General features: G+C 47.4%; 1 protein-coding gene across 3 annotated transcripts in view; it reads right to left on the bottom strand.

Annotated features, from left to right (window-relative positions):
* c23h16orf89 (chromosome 23 C16orf89 homolog) overlaps window positions 1-23645 on the bottom strand; it is a 53480-nt gene that overhangs the window by 8856 nt on the left and 20979 nt on the right. For 2 of the 3 annotated variants that reach the window (XM_078239975.1, XM_078239977.1), the window contains 3 exons: window positions 20877-20994; window positions 16392-16554; window positions 6282-6383 (listed from right to left, as the gene is read on the bottom strand). In XM_078239975.1, the coding sequence (XP_078096101.1) occupies window positions 6282-6383; window positions 16392-16554; window positions 20877-20994 (383 nt within the window). The remainder of the gene's footprint in view (window positions 1-6281; window positions 6384-16391; window positions 16555-20876; window positions 20995-23645) is intronic. The other variant, XM_078239976.1, reaches the window with a different exon arrangement.

Below are 23645 nucleotides of genomic sequence, written 5' to 3'. Positions count from 1 at the left end.
ATCCACATACAAACACATTAACCCCGATTTAGATTTTATTACTTTTTCTTTTACTCTGCTTATTGCTGAGCTAATCACAGGCAATTCAGAGCATATTCAAGCATATGCTGGGAGTGTTGGCTCAATTATCATCTCATCCAAGCTCTGATGTTTACAGAGAAACTGCAAATAGAATCATAGAATCCCTATGGTGCAGAAAGAGGCCATTCGGCCCATCGAGTCTGCACTGACCACAATCCCACCCAGGTCCTATCCCGGCACATTTACCCTAGCTAGTCCCCCTGACACTCAAGGGCAATTTAGAATGGCCAATGCACCTAACATGTACATCTTTGGAGTGTGGGAAGAAACCAGAGCACCCGGAGGAAACCCTCACAGACATGGGGAGAAGGTGCAAACTCCACACAGTGACCCAAGCTGAGAATTGAACCCGGGTCCCTGGCACTGTGAGGTAGCAGTGCTAACCACTGTGCTGCCCATATATTTATATCATGCTTTGCATGTACACAGATATTGTTTAAACTTTGATCTAACATTACATATAGATTTTACCAAAGGAGACACATCTTGTACTAGCCATGTATTTACCCTTGCACTCACTGCAGAGGCTCCCAGCTTAACTTGGTGTGACTACCCCCTATCTCTATCACTGAGACAACTGTCCTTGCTGTCTGACTCCAGGGCTTTGCTATCAGTAAAAGCAGTCAATTAAAGCTGTCTTTATGAGGATTTAAGCTGCCTGTGAGGTGCTAATCGCAGCTGAAAATCCAGCTGACTAAGTTCATAGAATCATAGAGTCCCTGCAGTGCAGGAGGAGGCCATTCGGCCCATCAGGCCTGCATCGACCACAATCCCACCCAAGCCCTATCCCCGTGACCCCATATATTTATTCCGCTAATCCCCCTGACACTAAGGAGCAATCAACCTAACCCGCACATCTTTGGACTGTGGGAGGAAACCAGAGCACCCGGAGGAAACCCATGCAGACACAGGGAGAATGTACAAACTCCACGCAGTGACCTTGTATGAAGATTAATCGCTATTAGAATGTGCTTTGATCTTTGTAACAAATGGAGATACTGACTCTCTGCAGCCAAGAGACCTGTCATCTTTTTCTATTATTTTCTTATTAATTTTTAAACATCACTGTGAAATAACATTAAAAGCTCAACATTTATCATTTATTTTCCCCTAACACTCTGGCACACTTGTTCACTAGTTAATGACATTATTTTCTCCAGCACTGGGAATGTCACACCAAGGGCCCGATAGGTGCGAAAACGTGGTAAAGTCGGGTGTGAGGCCATTAACGTGATCCGCACCCGCGTCCGCGCAGATTGCCACTTTACCGAAACCCAGGAATGGCAGCGATTCGATTCGCGCCCAAAACGGGCGCAATGGCGATTTAAATGCATTTGCATGCATTTAAATTGAATTAATGAACTGCCCGCCCAACTTTCCCCCTTTACCACCGTGTTTGCCGATCCGGAACCGCGCCGTAATGGACCTGCCAAATAAAAGTCTGAATCGGGCGCTCCAGCTGCTGAAGAGCGCGTTCAGAGCTTCCAACGGCTCCCTGACTCAGATCAGTGGTGGGGAGGGGGGTGGGGGGGAGAGGCGGGCCTGATCATTCTCTGGTTGGGGGGGGGGAGGGGAGTGAGGCCAAATCGTTGTCTGGTGGGGGGGAGGGAGGAGGAGGCGGGTCAGATGTTTCTCTTGTGGGGGGCGGTGGTGAGTGAGGCCAGACTATTCTCTGGGGGGGACATGAGTGAGGCCAGATCATTGTCTGGGGAGGGGGGGGGTGGTGAGTGAGGCCAGACCATTCTCTGAGGGGGATGAGTAAGGCCAGATCATTGTCGGGGGGGGGGAGGGTGGTGGAGGAGGGAGATGGGTAAGATGTATCTTAGGCGCGGGGGGAGGGGGCAGCTGGATCTCTGGTGGGGGGGGCAGTTGGATCTCTGGTGGGGGGGGGCAGACGGATCTCTGGTGGGGGTGCGGGGGGGCAGGGGGGGCAGGGGGGTCCGCTGCCACTCTGCGGGTGATCATAGGGGTGGAGGGGGGCAAGGGTGGCGATCGGTCTTGGTAGCGGGGGGGGTGGGTGGATAAGGGGGACAGTGATGTGTGTGGGTAGTGGGGGTGGGTGGATAAGGGGGACAGTGATGTGTGTGTGTGCACCATCGCTCCCGCTTTTCGCTCCCGGACCGCTTTCTCCGCTTTCTGCGGCCCGGGAGCGATCTGACACGGGCGCGCTTTTTCAAAAACTTTTTTCCAACTGCGCATGCGCAGTTCAGAGCTCCGATCGTTTCGGCCGCGCTAAGGGACTGGAGATCGCTAAGTGCGAATGGGGGCTCCTGAAAGCAGATTTCTAAGTCGGATCTGCATTACGCCCAGATTCAGCACTTAGAATGAAAATGGTAAAATCGGGCCCCAAGTGTCAGTGCTACTTCCTCAGACCTGTCTTACTAATATACTCTCTCTTGAGGCTGCAATGACTGAAAGGTGTATCCGTGATCTGACAGCAGAATGTTGAATCCCAGGGTTCGATGGAGACTGGGATTTCCGTGGTCACACCAGCTGCAGCTTGCACCATGTGTCCGGCAGCAGGGTGAGGGTGAAGTGAGCTTTGAGAAGGCAGCAATATATCTTCATTCTGGATATGGCTGCCAGTCCCAACATACTCAACATCATTATGAGAAGCAAGAGTGCCTGTCTCTCGCTGCTCACTGCTCCTCACTGAATGTGGCTGTCCCTCACTGAATGTCGCTGCCCCTCACTGAATGTGGCTGCCCCTCACTGAATATCACTGCCCCTCGCTATCCCATGTGGTCCCTCACTGCCCCTCCCTGCTCGCTTGGCCGGTGAGTCTAAAACCAGGAGGCATGAACTCAGAATAATTTGAAACTATTTTCAGATATAAATAATTCCAGAGAATTATAGCACTGAGATGAGGATGAATGTCTTCACTCTATGAGTGCTGAAGCTGTGAAATCTCAATCATTGACCATGTTCAAGACAGATTTCTGGACACTAATGATGTCAAAGGATCTGGAGGTAGTGCGGTAAAGTGGCATTGAGGTAGATGATCAGCTGTGATCGAATTGAATGGTGGAGCAAGCTCGATGGGCCGAATGGCCAACTCCTGTTCCTCGGTTCCTATGCTTTGTACTCTGCATTTCAAAAAGAGCTGAAGGAACATGCTGTTTGATTCATTCTGTAGTTACTGCCTTTGTACCATTACTGAAATTTATACACAGCATTCCTCAATGGTGTATGGGGCAAAATGTCTTTAAGATTGACTGCAGCATTTTGGCAGTGGGAACTAACACTCTCCACTGCATCACAGTGTGAAATGATCAATTGTTCTTCAAGTTTTTTAATGTACTTTATCGTTCCAGGGTAATTTGAGACATTTGGGGAATAGGATTAGTAAGTTTATGGATGATGAAGAGAGGGTGGTTGACAGAGAGGTTGAGTATCATGGGTTACAGGAAGATAAAGACGGGATGGTCAAATGGGCAGATAAGTGGCAGATGGAATTTAACCCTGAAAAGTGTGAGATGATAAACTTTGGAAGAAGTAATTTGACAAGAAAGTACTCAATGAATGGTAGGACACTCGGAAATTCTGTGGAACAAAGGAGACATTGGCGTGTTTATCCATAGATCTCTGAAGACAGAAGGGCTTGTTAGTAGGGTGGTGAAAAAGGCAGATGGGACACTTGCTTTTATCCATGGAGGCATAGATTACCAAAGCAGGGAAATCATGTTGGAGTTGTATAGAGCTTTGGTGAGGATTGAGAGAGTACAGACTGCCCCTGGATTCACAATCTTGTATAGCACTTTGGTGAGGCCACAGCTGGAGTACTGGTTGCCACATTATCGGAAGGATGTAATTGCACTGGAGGGGTTGCAGAGGAGATTCATCAGGATGCTACCTGGGATGGAGCATTTAAGTTATGAAGAGAGGTTGGATAGGCTTGGGTTATCTTCATTGGAGCAGAGAAGACGGAGAGGTGACCTGATTCAGGTATACAAGATTACGAAGGGCATGGACAGAGTGGATAAAGAGCAGCTGTTCCCCTAGTTGAAGGGTCAATCACGAGGGGACATAGGTTCAAGGTGGGGAGCAGGAGGTTTGGGGGGGGGATGTGAACAAAAACTTTTTTACCCAGAGGGTGGTGACGGTCTGGAATGTGCTGCCTGGGAGGATGGTAGAGGTGGGTTGCCTCACATTCTTTAAAAAGTACCTGGATGAGCACTTGGCACATCATAACATTCAGGGCCATGGGCCAAGTGCTGGGAAATGTGATTAGGTGGGAGGTCAGGTGTTTATTGAATTCAAGTACAGACTCGGTGGGCCGAAGGGCCCCTTCTGCACTGTATGATTCTAGAATTTTTGAGGTCCAAAATTCATAGCCTTTGACCCATTTGTGAGTTTATTCGATACACAGTGAACAAGAAAAAAGATGGAAAATTATAGGCCAATTAGCCTAACCTCAGTTGTTGGCAAAATTCTAGAATCCATCGTTAAGGATGAGATTTCTAAATTCTTGGAAGTGCAGGGTCGGATTAGGACAAGTCAGCATGGATTTAGTAAGGGAAGGTCGTGCCTGACAAACCTGTTAGAGTTCTTTGAAGAGATAACGAATAGGTTAGACCAAGGAGAGCCAATGGATGTTATCTATCTTGACTTCCAAAAGGCCTTTGACAAGGTGCCTCACGGGAGACTGCTGAGTAAAATAAGGGCCCATGGTATTCGAGGCAAGGTACTAACATGGATTGACGATTGGCTGTCAGACAGAAGGCAGAGAGTTGGGATAAAAGGTTCTTTCTCAGAATGGCAACCGGTGACAAGTGGTGTCCCGCAGGGTTCAGTGTTGGGGCCACAGCTGTTCTCTTTATATATTAACGATCTAGATGACGGGACTGGGGGCATTCTGGCCAAGTTTGCCGATGATACAAAGATAGGTGGAGGGGCAGGTAGTATTGAGGAGGTGGGGAGGCTGCAGAAAGATTTAGACAGTTTAGGAGAGTGGTCCAAGAAGTGGCTGATGAAATTCAACGTGGGCAAGTGCGAGGTCTTGCACTTTGGATAAAAGAATAGAGGCATGGACTATTTTCTAAACGGTGACAAAATTCATAATGCTAAAGTGCAAAGGGACTTGGGAGTCCTAGTCCAGGATTCTCTAAAGGTAAACTTGCAGGTTGAGTCCGTAATTAAGAAAGCAAATGTAATGTTGTCATTTATCTCAAGAGGCTTGGAATACAAAAGCAGGGATGTACTTCTGAGGCTTTATAAAGCACTGGTTAGGCCCCATTTGGAGTACTGTGAGCAATTTTGGGCCCCACACCTCAGGAAGGACATACTGGCACTGGAGCGGGTCCAGCGGAGATTCACACGGATGATCCCAGGAATGGTAGGCCTGACATACGATGAACGTCTGAGGATCGTGGGATTATATTCATTGGAGTTTAGGAGGTTGAGGGGAGATCTAATAGAAACTTACAAGATAATGAACGGCTTAGATAGGATGGACGTAGGGAAGTTGTTTCCATTAGCAGGGGAGACTAGGACGCGGGGCACAGCCTTAGAATAAAAGGGAGTCACTTTAGAACAGAGATGAGGAGAAATTTCTTCAGCCAGAGAGTGGTAGGTCTGTGGAATTCATTGCCACAGAGGGCTGTGGAGGCCGAGACGTTGAGCGTCTTCAAGACAGATATTGATAAATTCTTTATTTCTCGAGGAATTAAGGGCTATGGGGAGAAAGCGGGTAAATGGAGTTGAAATCAACCATGATTGAATGGTGGAGTGGACTCGATGGGCCGAATGGTCTTACTTCCGCTCCTATGTCTTATGGTCTTATGGTCTAACAATGATTGGATCAGTCTAGTCTCTCCCGCAGTGTAACTCTGATGTATTTCTGCAGGAGGTTTGCAAGCTGAGCCAATGTCTTGGACCCTATTTCTAGGATTGCTGATAAAGTCAATCTGAGAGCATGTGACACCTTACAAATCCCAACCTGTTGTATTCCCTGGTGAGAGAGACTTGTGCTGTGCAGTCTATTAGCAGACTTTTCAAGGTTTCTTTTATCTGGGAATACGGGACAGGGTGAGTAAATGTGATGAGGATTATGAAATTGTGTAGTCACTACCAGGCTGATGGTCTCATTCTGCATTGTCATTTCTACAGAACCGTTTTAAATCCACACATGGACTTGTGAATCACCGATTGTGTGTAATATTGGTGAAATTGGTGAATATTGGTTCAGATGAATCACTCACCGTCCTTTCGAAAGCAACCAGATAGCAGCTGCCAGCGCAGGATGTGTTCCAGCCACTGGGCCTTGTAAAACTCCGAGAATCCAACATACCCGCAAAGCATCACTGCAAAAAAGTAGACATTTTCTACTGGCTCTGATTTCAAACAGCTAAAAGCAGAATGCTGCTAATATTTACAGTGTACTTCTCAATCTACCTTAATGCAGTCTCAAGACACCAAGACACCAAACAGTAACTCCTCGTGAGACCGGAAAACTGCAGAATCTGCTGCAATTGTGGCAGATTCTTCCTAATTGAATCATCAACCTATTACATTGCAAAATAAAGCCTTTTGGCCCATCATATTTGCACTAGTTTTCCGAATTCAATGTGATACGCCCAGTTTCTCTCAATAAACCTATACATTCTTCCCTTTAAGATAACAGCCTCATTTCCTCTAAAATGCATCAACTGAACCGGCCTCCAGTACACTCACAGACAATACATTCCAGATCCTAACCACTCACTATGTGAATCTGTCTCCACCACACTCTCACACAGTACATTCCAGAGCCTAACCACTCGCTGTGTGAATCTGTCTCCACCACACTCTCACACAGTACATTCCAGAGCCTAACCACTCGCTGTGTGAATCTGTCTCCACCACACTCTCACACAGTACATTCCAGAGCCTAACCACTCGCTGTGTGAATCTGTCTCCACCACACTCTCACACAGTACATTCCAGATCCTAACCACTCGCTGTGTGAATCTGTCTCCACCACACTCTCAGACAGTACATTCCAGATCCTAACCACTCGCTGTGTGAATCTGTCTCCACCACACTCTCACACAGTACATTCCAGATCCTAACCACTCGCTGTGTGAATCTGTCTCCACCACACTCTCACACAGTACATTCCAGATCCTAACCACTCGCTGTGTGAATCAGTCTCCACCACACTCTCACACAGTACATTCCAGATCCTAACCACTCGCTGTGTGAATCTGTCTCCACCACACTCTCACACAGTACATTCCAGATCCTAACCACTCACTGTGTAAGAACGTTTTTTATTCACAATAGTAAATTACTGCGGATGCTGGAATCTGAAGCAAAAACAGAAAATGCTAGAAAATCTCAGCAGATCTGACAACATTTGTGGAGTGAAAAGGAGAGAGAATCGGGTCATCCAGACTCAAAACGTTGGCTCTATTCTCTCTACAGGTCTCTCAAGACCTGTTGAGATTTTCCAGCATTTACTGTTTTGTTCTTTTTCCCATGTTGCTTTCTATTCCCTCTCATTCTCAATTCTTTTATGAGCAGGAAAAGTTTCACCCTGACTACTCTGTCCAGCCCCCTCATGATTTTGAGCAACTCTATCAAATCTCCCCTTAGTCTTCTTCTCTCCAAAGAGAACAGTCCCAACCTCTCCAAACTATATTCAGGGATGGCAAGGAATCATTCTTGTGATTTTTCTGGGAGGGAGGTAGGCAGCTTTCGGGAGGGTCAGAGGGAAAGTGGCAGTGAGCGGGAGGGAGGCAGCGGGAGGAGGGAGGCAGCGGGAAGGAGGATTGGAGGGAGGCAGTGAGTGGGTGGAAGGGAGGCAGGGGGAGGGAGGATCGGAGGGAGGCAGTGAGTGGGTGGGAGGGAGGCAGCGAGAGGAAGAGAAGCAGCGAGTGGGAGGGTCGGAGGGAAGGAGGCAGCGGGAGGGAGGGAGGGAGGGAGGCAGCGAGTGAGAGGGTTGGAGGGAGGGAAGCAGCAAGCAGGATGGTCAGAGGGAGGGAGGCAGTGAGCGGGAGGGTTGGTGGGAGGCACTGAGTGGGAAGTGGTGATATGCGTTTGAGAGTAAATGGATGAAGTGCTGTTGTGAACTTTCCTAATTCACTAAGTAAGCTAAAATGAAAATGCCTAATTAGAACATTCTTTAAAGAACATAAGAACATAAGAAATAGGAGCAGGAGTAGGCCATCTAGCCCGTCGAGCCTGCCCCGCCATTCAATAAGATCATGGCTGATCTGAAGTGGATCAGTTCCACTTAGCCGCCTGATCCCCATAACCCCTAATTCCCTTACCGATCAGGAATCCATCTATCCGTGATTTAAACATATTCAACGAGGTAGCCTCCACCACTTCAGTGGGCAGAGAATTCCAGAGATTCACCACCCTCTGAGAGAAGAAGTTCCTCCTCAACTCTGTCCTAAGCTGACCCCCCTTTATTTTGAGGCTGTGCCCTCTAGTTCTAGCTTCCTTTCTAAGTGGAATCTCTCCACCTCTACCCTATCCAGCCCCTTCATTATCTTATAGGTCTCTATAAGATCCCCCCTCAGCCTTCTAAATTCCAACGAGTACAAACCCAATCTGCTCAGTCTCTCCTCATAATTAACACCCCTCATCTCTGGTATCAACCTGGTGAACCTTCTCTGCACTCCTTCCAAGGCCAATATATCCTTCCGCAAATAAGGGGACCAATACTGCACACAGTATTTGTGGTGAACCATAGATGGTTACCACTATGGGTACTTGTATATATGTTACTCTCGTTGCTGTTGGGGTTAGGGTTGTTGGGTGTTCCACCTGTTATTACTGTTTATGTGGTACACTCTGTTCGGCTCCGCCCAGGACTCCGCCTTCTTACAGGAGTATAAAGGTCATTGCTACTTCCTAGTAGTCTTTAGTCTGGGATAATATTGTTGAGTAGTGTGCTCCTATTTGTAGTGAATAAAAGCCTTTATTCCCGGGTATGTTCTAGCCTCCCGTGTGAATCAATCGCACATCAATTTTATTCACTACAAATTGCTGAAAATTTTGTTCGAATAAATTGGAGCAGATGCGAAAGCCCCATCGGCTAACCTTGGATCCGCGTGCCGCTGGGGCATCGAACACTTTCGACCATTGGTTAAAGTGCTTCGAGGATTACGTTGAGGCCTCGGCAGCAGTCCAGTCCGACGCCGACAGATTGCGGGTCCTCCACGCCAGGGTGAGCGACACTGTGTATGCAACAATTCGCAATTCCCAAAATTATAAAGACGCTATCGACTTGCTCAAGGGGCTGTATAACAAACAGCCGAATGAAATCCATGCTCGTCACCTATTAGCCACTCGACGGCGGCAGCCCGGCAAAACTACGGGACAGTACCTGCGCGAACTTCAACAGCTAGCCAGAGCCTGCAACTCTAAGGCGGTGTCGGCTACTCAATGCACCAACGACCTCATTCGGGACGCGTTCGTGACTAGAATCGGTTCGTCCTATATCCGCCTGCGGCTGCTAGAGCAGGGTAACCTGGACCTGGCTAAGACGGTAGAATTGGCCGACGCACTGGAGACAGCCTCCAGAAATCTCGAAGCCTACCCCACCGACCACGTGGGAACAGCGTGGCAAGAACAGCCGCCGCCTCAGCTGTACTCGGCGGCTCCTCGGAACTGCGCGATGATGCTCCCAACTTCGGAACCCGACGGCTGCGGCAGCTCCTGGAGGCCCACGGTGCTACTTCTGTGGTTTGGCGAAGCATCCTCACCAAAGATGTCCGGCCAGGGCGGTGTTTTGCTCCACCTGTGGAAAGAAAGGGCACTATGCTAAGGTGTGCCGAGCGAAGACCCCTTCCAGGCCCAGCAGTGCTGCGTGCGACTCTCCAGGATCCATCTCCTCGTCTCCGGCCTCATTGATGTCTTCAGCCACGTGCGATCCACGGGCGCCGCCATTTCCTATGACGACGACGCCAGTCATGTGCAACCTGCGGGTGCCGCCATTTTCAACATCCTCGACCGCGTGCAATTCATGGACGCAGCCATTTTGGTTGACATCGGCCGCAGGAGACCAGCAGGGGTCGTCGTCGTTGGCTATCTCAACTGCCTGCAGTTACACTCGGGATCCAACAGTGGCGTCAATCATCCTGGACCAGGCCAAGCCTCACAGACTCGACAAGTCCATGATGGACATAGAGGTAAACGGGCGCCTGGAGCATTGCCTGTTTGACAGCGGGTGCACGGAGAGCTTCATCCATCCGGATACAGTAAAACGTTGCGCTCTCCGTGTGCAAGCTGTCAGGCAGACAATCTCCATGGCGTCGAGGTCCCGATCTGTCCACATTCTCGGGAGCTACAGGGCACGGTCTACGAGAACTTCAGGCTCCTCGTGCTACCGCACCTTTGCGCTCCGATACTCCTGGGGCTAGACTTTATGGTCCACCTGAGGAGTGTGAACCTGCAGTACGATGGGCCACTCCCTCCACTTTCAGTGGGAGAACAGCAGCCTCCAAATTGTCCAGCGCGCTCCACATGCAGCCTCTCAACACTCAAAATTACCCCGCCTTCCCTATTCGAAAATCTCGTCCCAGGCTGCAAGCCCATCACGACTAAAACAGGCATTACAGCGCTGAGGATCGGATCTTTATTAGATCTGAGGTTCGGCGGCTCCTCAGGGAAGGGGTCATTCAACCTAGCACTAGCCCATGGAGAGCACAAGTCGTGGTGGTCAAGACTGGAGACAAGCCCCGGATGGTCATAGACTATAGTCAGACCATTAATAGGTACACGCAGCTGGACGCGTATCCTCTCTCGCGCATATCTGACATGGTCAACCAGATTGTGCAGTACCGGGTGTTCTCCACCATCAACTTGAAGTCAGCCTACCACCAGCTCCCCATTCGCCCAGAGGACCGCAAATACACGGCCTTTGAGGCGGATGGCCATCTCTACCACTTTTTAAGAGTCCCTTTCGGTGTCACTAATGGGGTCTCGGTCTTCCAGCGTGAGATGGACCGAATGGTGGACCAAAACGGGCTATGGGCTACCTTCCCGTACCTGGACAACGTCTCTATCTGCGGCCATGACCAGCAGGACCACGATGCCAACCTCCAGAAGTTTTTACGCACTGCGGCTCTCCTGAACCTGACCTATAACAAGGAGAAGTGCGTATTCAGCAAGCACCGCCTAGCAATCCTCGGATACGTGGTGGAAACCGGGGTCATCGGCCCCGATCCAGACCATATGCGTCCCCTCCTTGAACTTCCCCTACCCACTAGCATCAAAGCACTGAGAAGATGCTTAGGCTTCTTCTCGTACTATGCACAGTGGGTCCCCAATTACGCGGACAAAGCCCGTCCGCTCATAAAATCTACCTCTTTTCCCCTGACAGCAGAGGCTCGCCTAACCTTTGAAAGGATAAAAGCCGACATCGCGAAAGCCACGATGCACGCTGTCGATGAGTCCATCCCCTTTCAGGTGGAGAGTGATGCATCTGATTTCGCCCTGGCCGCCACACTTAACCAGGCGGGCAGGCCCGTCGCCTTTTTCTCTCACACCCTCCAAGGCCCTGAAATTCGGCACTCCTCTGTGGAGAAAGAGGCTCAGGCCATTGTGGAGGCCATACGGCACTGGCGCCATTATTTGGCTGGCAAACAGTTTACCCTGCTCACGGACCAAAGGTCCGTGGCCTTTATGTTCAACAACACGTTAAAGGGAAAAATTAAGAATGACAAAATCTTGAGGTGGAGAATCGAACTCTCCACCTACAACGATGATATCATGTGGGGCGGCACGGTAGCACAGTGGTTAGCACTGCTGCTTCACAGCTCCAGGGACCTGGGTTCGATTCCCGGCTTGGGTCACTGTCTGTGTGGAGTTTGCACATTCTCCTCGTGTCTGCGTGGGTTTCCTCCGGGTGCTCTGGTTTCCTCCCACAGTCCAAAGATGTGCGGGTTAGGTTGATTGGCCAGGTTAAAAATTGCCCCTTAGAGTCCTGAGAAGCGTAGGTTAGAGGGATTAGCGGGTAAATATGTGGAGGTAGGGCCTGGGTGGGATTGTGGTCGGTGCAGACTCGATGGGCCGAATGGCCTCCTTCTGCACTGTAGGGTTTCTATGATTTCTATGATTTCTTCTATGTACCGTCCGGAGAAGCTCCATGAGACCTCAGATGCCCTGTCACGTGGAACATGTGCCAGTGTGCAGGAGTACCAGTTACAGGCCCTCCACAATGATCTCTGCCATCCGGGGATCACTCGGCTCTTCCATTTTGTAAAGGCTCGGAATCTGCCCTATTCCATAGAGGATGTCAGGTCGATAACTCGACGCTGCCAGGTATGTGCAGAGTGCAAGCCGCACTTCTACCGACCTGACAGGGCACACCTCATTAAGGCCACTCGCCCTTTTGAACGACTGAGTGTCGACTTCAAGGGGCCCCTCCCTTCGACGGATCGGAACGTGTATTTCCTCAACGTTGTTGACGAATACTCCCGATTCCCCCTTGCCATCCCCTGTTCTGACATGTCCTCTGCCACGGTCATCAAGGCCCTGCGGAGTCTTTTCACCCTGTTCGGCTACCCCAGTTATATCCACAGTGATAGGGGTTCGTCGTTTATGAGCGACGACTTGAGGCAATACCTGCTCTTGAAGGGAATTGCCTCAAGTAGGACTACAAGTTACAACCCCAGGGGTAACGGACAAGTCGAAAGAAAAAACGCTACAGTCTGGAAGGCTGTTTTACTAGCGCTACGATCTAGGGGTCTTCCAGTCACCCGTTGGCAAGAGGTACTTCCTGATGCGCTCCATTCGATCCGGTCCCTCCTGTGTATGGCAACCAACACTACCCCACATGAGCGGATGTTTGTCTTCCCTCGGAAGTCTTCCTCTGGGACCTCACTGCCGTCTTGGTTGATGTACTCAGGACCTGTTCTCCTGCGGCGGCATGTTAGGACCCGCAAGTCCGACCCTTTGGTTGAACAGGTCCATCTCCTCCACGACAACCCTCAATATGCCTATGTGGCATATCCTGACGGGCGAGAGGACATGGTCTCTATCAGAGATCTGGTGCCTGCAGGGGACCTGGAAACCCCCGTCACTCCCGCACCCCTGGTTAGGATTCCTTTGCCCATTCTCTCCCCTCCTGACACGACGCGGGCAGCATCGGGACCTCAACTTGATCCTCTTACTCCTGTGTGCAGCTTGCCTGAGTCCAGGGGATTGTCGCCATCTCGAGGTCGGCGGTTGGCAGAGGAACTGGAGGAGTCTGTGGACACCACCTCGGAGAGAGGGTCATCACCACGGTCACCAGAACCGGCACTGGAGCCGGTACTGTGGAGGTCGCAGAGAGGGTGCGGACCTCCGGTTCGGCTGAACTTGTGAACATGTGGACAGTTCGTATTGTTTTTTTTCCCCCACCTGTCTTTGTTTTTAAAGGAGGGGTGAATGTGGTGAACCATAGATGGTTACCACTATGGGTACTTGTATATATGTTACTCTCGTTGCTGTTGGGGTTAGGGTTGTTGGGTGTTCCACCTGTTATTACTGTTTATGTGGTATACTCCATTCGGCTCCGCCCAGGACTCCGCCTTCTTACAGGAGTATAAAGGTCACTGCTACTTCCTAGTAGTCTTTAGTCTGGGATAATATTGTTGAGTAGTGTGCTCCTATTTGTCGTGAATAAAAGCCTTTATTCCCGGGTACGTTCTAGCCTCCCGCGTGAATCAATCGCACATCAGTATTCCAGCTGCGGCCTCACCAATGCCCTGTACAGATGCAGCAAGACATCTCTGCTTTTATATTCTATCCCCCTTGCGATATAGGCCAACATCCCATTTGCCTTCTTGATCACCTGTTGCACCTGCAGACTGGGTTTTTGCGTCTCATGCACAAGGACCCCCAGGTCCCTTTGCACGGTAGCATGTTGTAATTTTTTTCCATTTAGATAATAATCCCATTTGCTATTATTTCCTCCCAAGTGAATAACCTCGCATTTGTTAACGTTATACTCCATCTGCCAGATCCTCGCCCACTCACTCAGCCTGTCCAAATCTCTCTGCAGACCTTCTATGCCCTCCACACGATTCACTTTTCCACTTATCTTTGTGTCGTCTGCAAACTTTGTTACCCTACACTCAGTCCCCTCCTCCAGATCGTCTATATAAATGGTAAATAATTGAGGCCCCAGTACCGATCCCTGCGGCACGCCACTAGTTACCATCTGCCAACCAGAAAAGCACCCATTTATTCCGACTCTCTGCTTCCTGTCGGATAGTAAGAAGTTTCACAACACCAGGTTAAAGTCCAACAGGTTTATTTGGTAGCAAACACCATAAGCTTTCGGAGCACTGCTCCTTCGTCAGATGGAGTGGATATCTGCTCTCAAGATTCGCATTCTAATTAGTATTCTGTAACTTGATTTCTGTGTCTGTGCACTGTTTGAGAGCAGATATCCACTCCAACTGACAAAGGAGCAGTGCTCCGAAAGCTTATGGTATTTGCTACCAAATAAACCTGTTGGACTTTAACCTGGTGTTGTGAGACTTCTTACTGCGCTTACCCCAGTCCAACGCCGGCATCTCCACATTATGACTCCTGTCGGATAGCCAATCCCCAATCCATGCTAATACCCTACCCTCAACTCCGTGTGACCCAATCTTCTTCAGCAACCGTTTGTGAGGCACCTTATCAAACGCCTTTTGGAAATCCAAAAACACCGCATCCACCGGTTCCCCTCCGTCAACCGCACTAGTCACATCTTCATAAAAATCCAACAAATTCGTCAAGCACGACTTTCCCCTCATGAATCCATGCTGCGTCTGCTTAATCGAACCATTCTTATCCAGATGGCCTGCTATTTCTTCTTGAATGATGGATTCCAGCATTTTCCCAACTGCAGACGTTAAGCTAACCGGCCTGTAGTTACCCGCCTTTTGTCTATTTCCTTTTTTAAACAGAGGCGTAACATTAGCCGTTTCCCAATCCGCCGGCACTACCCCAGAATCCAACGAATTTTGATAAATAACCACTAACGCATCCGCTATTACCTCTGACATTTCTTTCAGTACCCTGGGATGCATTCCATCCGGGCCCGGGGACTTGTCCACCTTCAGTCCCGTTAGTCTACCAAGCACTGCCTCCCTGGTAACAATAATTGTATTGAGTACGTCTCCTCCTACCAACCCTCTATCGTTAATATTCGGTAAACTATTTGTGTCTTCCACCGTGAAGACCGACACAAAAAACTTATTTAAAGTTTCAGCCATTTCCTCATTTCCCACTATTAAATCCCCCCTCTCGTCCTCCAAGGGTCCAACATTCACTCTTGCCACTCTATTCCTTTTTATATATTTGTAAAAGCTTTTGCTATCATTTTTTATATTTAGAGCTAGCCTAGCTTCATAACCTATCTTTCCTTTATCGCTTTCTTAGTCGTTCTTTGTTGTTTCTTAAAGTTTTCCCAATCTTCCGATTCTCCACTATTTTTGGCCACTCTGTACGCATCGGTCTTTAATTTAATACTCTCCTTAATTTCCTTCGTTATCCACGGCTCGTTATCCCTTTTCTTACAGTCCTTCTTTATCACCGGAATATATTGTTGCTGAGTACTGAAAAGGATCCCCTTAAAAATCCTCCACTGTTCCTCAGCTGTCCTACCTACCAGTCTGCTCTCCCAGTCCACCTTAGCCAATTCAGCCCTCATCCTATCGTACTTCCCTCTGTTCAAACAGAGGACAGTGGTATGGGACCCTACTTTCTCCTCTTCCATTTGTACCAGAAATTCGACCATATTGTGATCACTTGACCCAAGAGGGTCCTTCACAAGAACATCCTTAATTCTACCTACCTCGTTACACATTACCAGATCTAAGATAACTCGTTCCCTTGTCGGTTCAGTAACATACTGTTCAAGGTAACTATCCCAACAGCATTCTAAGAACTCTTCCTCCATCCCACCCCTTCCAACTTGAGTCAGCCAATCAATATGCAGGTTGAAGTCCCCCATGATTATTGCCATTCCGTTTTTGCACGCGTCCATTATTTGCTTGTTTATAGCCCTCCCCACCTCAACATTATTATTTGGGGGCCTATAGACCACGCCGACTAGTGTCTTTCTCCCCCTACTATTCCTTATCTCTACCCATAAGAGAAGGTTACCTCTCACTCTGAGAATGAAATAAAAAGCAGACTTTATTACACAGAAACTAAAGGACTTTCCCCCTCCGTTAGGATCCTGTCTCTTGTTGCCTAGTGGTTTCGCTGAAGAAACAGCGTAAAGATACTCTCCTGGAAAAGAATCTCAGCCACAGGGAGAATAATCCACACATTCTCACTCAGCGGGGAGGATGTTAAACTTCAGTCGCTCTTCAATTTCATCTTTCAATGCAAATTACCGTTTTCCAGGAATAGATCTTGTTGAAAATATGGAAAGTCATTGTTGGCGATTTCCAGATTTCTTTGCATCATATTGGAACAGAAAATCTTTTTGTAATGCTGAATAATGAGGGAAGATTTTGAATCCATGTGCCGTGCTCCAAAAATATTGGAGCATCTTTTCTAGAATTTAAACAGAAAAATAAATCAGTTGAGAGGTAAAGTGCGACCAAATAACTTTGATTTGTCTCATTTAAGCTTTTTTTCCCTGTGAAGTAACTACTCAATTTCCAGCACAATGATGATCTCATTGAGTGACGGAGCAGATGCAAATGGGCTGAATGGCCTCCATCTTATAGTCTTTATGAGCTTATACTGTTCATCATTTCTTGGAATGAATCTCGTCCTTCACACCCAGTGCTCGATGCTGTCTTCTGCAGGAATATTCCTGCTGTCCCTGTCCCTGTTCTGCCTAAGACCACAAGGAACTACAAAGGGACGTGAATGAATCCCAAACTCAAACCAGCCTCCCATCCATTGACACTTTCTACACTTCCCGCCGCCTCAGCAAAGCAGCCAGATAATTAAGGATCCCACGCACCCCGGACATTCTCTCTTCCACCTTCTTCCATCGGGAAAAAAATACGAAAATCTGAGATCACGTACCAATCAACTCAAGAACAGCTTCCTCCCCGCTGTCACCAGACTTTTGAATGGAACTACCTCGCATTAAGTTGATCTTTCTCTGCATCCTAGCTATGACTGTAACACTACATTCTGCACTCTCTCCTTTCCAGCTCTATGAACGGTATGCTTTAGAACAAAGAACAAAGAACAATACAGCACAGGAACAGGCTCTTCGGCCCTCCAAGCCCGCGCTGCTCCCTGGTCCCAACGAGACCATTCTTTTGTATCCCTCCATTCCCACTCCATTCATGTGGCTATCTAGATAAGTCTTAAACGTTCCCGGTGTGTCTGCCTCCACCACCTTGCCCGGCAGCGCATTCCAGGCTCCCACCACCCTCTGTGTAAAATACGTCCTTCTGATATCCGTGTTAAACCTCCCCCACCTCACCTTGAACCTATGACCCCTCGTGAACGTCACCACCGACCTGGGAAAAAGCTTCCCACCGTTCACCCTATCTATGCCTTTCATAATTTTATACACCTCTATTTGGTCACCCCTCATCCTCCGTCTTTCCAGGGAGAACAACCCCAGTTTACTCAATATCTCCTCATAACTAAGCCCTTCCATACCAGGCAACATCCTGGTAAACCTCCTCTGCACTCTCTCTAAAGCCTCCACGTCCTTCTGGTAGTGTGGCGACCAGAACTGGGCGCAGTATTCCAAATACGGCCGAACCAACGTTCTATACAACTGCAACATCAGACCCCAACTTTTATACTCTATGCCCCGTCCTATAAAGGCAAGCATGCCATATGCCTTATTCACTACCTTCTCCACCTGTGACGTCACCTTCAAGGATCTGTGGACTTGCACACCCAGGTCCCTCTGCGTATCTGCACCCTTTATGGTTCTGCCATTTATCGTATGTTAGTTCTACCAAAATGCATCACTTCGCATTTATCTGGATTGAACTCCATCTGCCATTTCTGACTTTGTCAGAAATGTCAGAAATTTATACCGACTTTGTCTGTATAGTGTGCAAGAAACAATACTTTTCACTGTTTTCACTAATACATGTGACAATAATAAATCAAGTTGAATCAAATCAAATCAAAAGGATGATTTTAAGGTATCAGTGGTCAGTTCTCATGGGTTTAAATTCACCACTAGATACCTGACCATATAATCTAGGCTGACATCTCATAGCTCCTTGAAAGTGGAGCCACAGGTGGACAGAATGGTGAAGAAGGCATTCGGCATGCTTGGTTTCATCGGTCAGAACATTGAATACAGGAGTTGGGGAATCTTGTTGAAATTGTACAAGACATTGGTAAGGCCACACTTGGAATACTGTGTACAGTTCTGGTCACCCTATTATAGAAAGGATATTATTAAACTAGAAAGAGTGCAGAAAAGATCTAGGATGCTACCGGAACTTGATGGTTTGAGTTATAAGGAGAGGCTGGATAGACTGGGACTTTTTTCCCTGGAGCGTAGGAGACTTAGAGGTGATCTTATAGAGGTCTATAAAATAATGAGGGACATAGACCAGCTAGAGAGTCAACATCTTTTCCCCAAGGTAGGAGAGTCTAAAACTAGAGGGCATAGGTTTAAGGTGAGAGGGGAAAATACAAAAGGGTCCAGAGGGACAATTGTTTTCATACAGAGGGTGGTGGGTGTCTGGAACGAGCTGCCGGGGTACTAGTAGAGGTGGGTACAATTTTGTCTTTTAAAAAGCACTTAGTCAGTTACATGGGTAAGATGGGTATAGAGGGATATGGGCCAAACGCAGGCAATTGGGACTAGCTTTGTGGTTTAAAAAAAGGTGGCATGGACACGTTGGGCCGAAGGGACTGTTTCCATGCTGTAAACCTCTATGACACTTTGATTCTATACTGTGCAGAGTCTCAAACTATCAAATGTCTCCTCTTTTGGATTAGGTGTTAAATTGAGATCGCAAAGATCCTTTTGGATGAGCAGAAAGGATTTATGGAAATAATTGAGGAAGAATCGGTGTCCTCCCACATTGTCTCGTTAACCCACTGAGGTTTTTGTGGGATCTTGCTGTGCACAAATTAACTGCAAATTTTCCCTACATTCAAAGAGTGACTATCCTTCAAAAATAATTACATGGTTGTAAAATGCTTTAGCTACTTGTAGAACCATAGAATCCCTACAATGCCGAGAGACCAATCAGCCCAAAAGAGCATCTGACTTATATAAAAAAAGGTTCTATGTGCAATGTTCGTGAAAATAATTGAGACATTCAGAATGGAAGCAGCCTAATTTTCCACCAAATAACTGAACTGGATCAAAATCCAACATGCCCCGTAATAAACAGCCTGCTGGATATATAAAATGAAAATGAGTGGCTAAGGGAAACATTGGTCTTTAGAGGATGATAAGGGGAGTTAATAACTGGAAATGAGGAAATGGCCGAGGCATTGAACAAGTATTTTGTGTCGGTCTTCACAGTGGAAGACATAAATAACACACCAAAAATTGATGACAAGGAGGCTATGGCAGGTGAGGACCTAGAAACGATCATTATCACTAAACAGATAGTCATAGAAGATCATAGAAACCCTACAGTGCAGAAGGAGGCCATTCGGCCCATCGAGTCTGCACCGACCACAATCCCACCCAGGCCCTACCCCCACATATTTACCCACTAATCCCTCTAACCTACACATTTTAGGATTCTAAGGGGCAATTTTAAACCTGGCCAATCAACCTAACCCGCACATCTTTGGACTGTGGGAGGAAACCGGAGCACCCGGAGGAAACCCACGCAGACACGAGGAGAATGTGCAAACTCCACACAGACAGTGACCTGAGCCGGGAATCGAACCAGGGACCCTGGAGCTGTGAAGCAGCAATGCTAACCACTGTGCCACCGTGCTGCCCTGTAGTGTTGGGCAAGTTAATGGGGCTAAAGATAGACAAATCTCCTGGCCCTGATGGAATCATAGAAGAATCATAGAAACCCTACAGTGCAGAAGGAGGCCATTCGGCCCATCGCGTCTGCACCGACCACAATCCCACCCAGGCCCTACCCCTACATATTTACCCGCTAATCCCTCTAACCTACACATCCCAGGACTCTAAGGGGCAATTTTTAACCTGGCCAATCAACCTAACCTGCACATCTTTGGACTGTGGGAGGAAACCGGAGCACCCGGAGGAAACCCACGCAGACACGAGGAGAATGTGCAAACTCCACACAGACAGTGACCCGAGCCGGGAATCGAACCTGGGACCCTGGAGCTGTGAAGCAGCAGTGCTAACCACTGTGCTACCATGCCGCATCCCAGGGTACTAAACGAACGGCGGGGGAAATAGCAAATGCGCTCATGGTAATTTACCAAAATTCGCTGGACTCTGGGGGGGGTTCCAGAAGATTGGAAAACAGCAAATGTGACACCACTGTTTAAAAAAAGAGGTAGACAAAAGGCAGGTAACGGTAGGCCGGTTAGCTTAACTTCTGCAGTGGGGAAAATGCATCAATCTATCATCAAGGAAGAAATAGCAAAACATCTGGATAGAAATTGTCTTATTGGGAAGACGCAGCATGGGTTCGAGTCAAAGAGTCATAGAGGTTTACAGCATGAAAACAGGTCCTTTGGCCCAACTTGTCCATGCCACCCTTTTTTTTAACCACTAAGCTAGTCCCAATTGCCCGCATTTGGCCCATATCCCTCTATACCCACCTTACCCATGTAACAATCTAAATGCTTTTGATGCAGGCCTTTAGAAAACATCTTGGAAATAATAGTCATAGCCATTTTTCTGGAACACAGAAATCAGAGTTACAATTTAAAGAGTGATCACAGACCAGAAAGATGTTTTCAACAGTGTTTGAAATGATTTTACTTACGTGTTCAGCAACAATCAAATACAGCAACTGGTGCGATAGAGAATAATCCGCACAGTTCAAAGCCATCATCAGACTGCTGCATGTATCAGTGTCCTGGCAAGGAAGTCCATTCTCCTCCCTTTATTTAAAGGAATAAACATTAATAAAATGATTTCAGTGGATTATGAAAACATTACCAATCCATGTGAAATAGCAAACCAATCATCTGCCACTTAAAACAAATGTTTTTTTATCGCTTTAAGCTGTTGTTTGTTAGCCAGAACTGTGTTACAAAGCTTCACCCTAAAGCTGTGTTCAGGCCAAAGCTGACATGTTTGGGTGAAAGCTTGGCAGCACAGTGGTTAGCACTGCTGCCTCACAGCGCCAGGGATCTGGGTTCGATTCCCGGCTTGGGTCACTGTCTGTGTGGAGTTTGCACATTCTCCCCGTGTCTGCGTGGGTTTCCTCTGGGTGCTCTGGTTTCCTCCCACAGTCCAAGGATGTGTGGGATAGGTTGATTGGCCATGCTAAATTGTTCCTTAGTGTCCCGGAATGCGTGGGTTAGAGGGATTAGTGGGGCAAATATGTGGGGTTACGGGAATGGGGCCTGGGTGGGGTTGTGGGTGGTGCAGACTCGATGGGCCGAATGGCCTCCTCCTGCACTGCAGGGATTCTATGATTCTAAAGTTATTATTGACCCACAGCAGCTCCAGGTTTCCTCCCACTTACTTCCAGCATTCCCTGGTCCACCATCTCTGCTCGATGTTTGACTCAAAACCCTTACCTGGTCTGTTCTGAATGGAGAGGTCAGTCTTGTGCAGACAGTGTACATCACAGCCTGGGGAACATAGTTTCCAGTTTTGCCCTCAAGGATTCCCCCGATCTCTCCCTCGGTACTAGGTGCTGCACACTTTCATCCACTACATTTAAATTCCATTTTTTTGTGCTTTACTTTCAGGTTTATTTACAAAGCATCATTTTTTCCTCAAAGGATGGGCATCATTGACAGTATCAAAGGCATGTCAGCACCAGACGCTTGTTTTAACAAGCATACACTGGAATGAGGGATTCTCCCATCATTTTAATGGAGGAGTGTTTAACTTATTAAAACAAGGACCAGTTTACAGTCTCAGCTGATGTCATCTCATGTGTGACATTAGGCCAAGTCTCAATTTGTGTAATCCATTGCAAACAGTGCATATGAAATCAGTGTTGGAGGGATGGATGGAGACCTTGGATTGCCTGTCCTGGAGGCTGCTGACAATATCCAATGTTCAGTTCCAATGTCAAAATTGCTTGATGGCAGAGATTATTCCCTTTGGGCTCATACTTTATCATTTTTTTATAGACGATAGTAAGGCATTTTAAACTTTAGGATTACTTTCAGAAAACCTTTCTCTAATCCCAATTGCCCACGTTTGGCCGTATCCTTCTATACCCATTTTACCCATGTAACTGTCTAAATGCTTTTTAAAAGACAAAATTGTACCCGCCTCTACTACTACCTCTGGCAGCTCGTTCCAGACACCCACCACCCTCTGTGTGAAAAAAATTGCCCCTCTGGACCCTCTTATATCTCTCCCCTCTCACATTAACTCTATGCCCTCTATTGATTTCTTCTCATCTTTGTCTGGTGTCCCTGAACAAAATTCTGTTCTATTGCCCAGTTTCTTCTTTAACTCTAGACTTTTTGGAAATGTTTTTTCATTTCTCTGGCTTCTTCTCTAGTTGCTCTTTAAATCTTTGGCACAGGCTGTCTGAACCATTACTCCTTTGTACAGTTTTTCTTACAGCAAAGTTAAAAGAGCTGGTTCCTCTATAGCTTCCACTCGCTGAGAGAGGGAGTTATTTACTGCTTCATTGTCTGTCTCCAACTGCGTCTAGCTTTCAGCAAAACACTAAAGAATAAAGAAAACTGTTGATATACCTTACAATGCCCCTAGTTGCTAAGCAACAACATGTATTCTTCATACTGTAGCTTTCTAAACACAATAGTATCTCAGCTGGAACTGAAACTAATCCCCACACAGGCAAACACTTTTGTTCAGCAGGAAATTTAACTACAACTCCCTTCCAGGCACAGAAACATTAAATTAAACCCACCTAAAACTATACTTTATTTCTAATGTTTACCCATACAAATATCAATCCCTTAAAACTATCTTTGGTTTCTTAACAATTCTCGCTGTGCATTATGTGTAGTGAGATTGCAAATGTTTTCTACAAAGAGCTCTACACAAACATACAAAAATACGCTAGCTCCCATCATCTTAAGGTAGTTTGAGGATAAGGTCATTTTAGTTTGGGGATAAGGATAAACCTTTTAGGACTGAGGTGAGGAGAAATTTCTTCACCAGAGGGTGGTGAATGTGTGGAATTCACTACCACAGAAAGTAGCTGAGGCCAAAACGTTGTGTGATTTCAAGAATAAATTAGATATAGCTCTTGGAGCTGAAAGGATCAAGGGATATGGGGGGGAAGGTGGGGGGATCAGAATATTGAATTCGATGATCAGTCGTGATAATGAATGGTGGAGCAGGCTCGAAGGGCCCAATGGCCTATTCCTGCTTCTAGTTTCTATGTTTCTAAGGTAAATTTGAAAATGCCCTGTTAATTATCCATCAACAACTGAGCCACCATACGTGACAGGTACCCTTAACATCTGACCTGCCACATGTCCTGTTTACAACTTCCCCATCAGTCTCATAGAATAGAATCAGAGAAGAAATGCAGAAAGAGACCATTCAGCCCATCGAGACTGCACCAAATACAATTCCACCCAGACCCTAT

Source organism: Mustelus asterias, chromosome 23, assembly GCF_964213995.1.
Source record: "Mustelus asterias chromosome 23, sMusAst1.hap1.1, whole genome shotgun sequence".
In the NCBI taxonomy this organism is placed as follows: Eukaryota; Metazoa; Chordata; class Chondrichthyes; order Carcharhiniformes; family Triakidae; genus Mustelus; species Mustelus asterias.
Note: the sequence above shows the minus strand (reverse complement) of the source record. Positions and strands in the feature narration are given on the sequence as shown.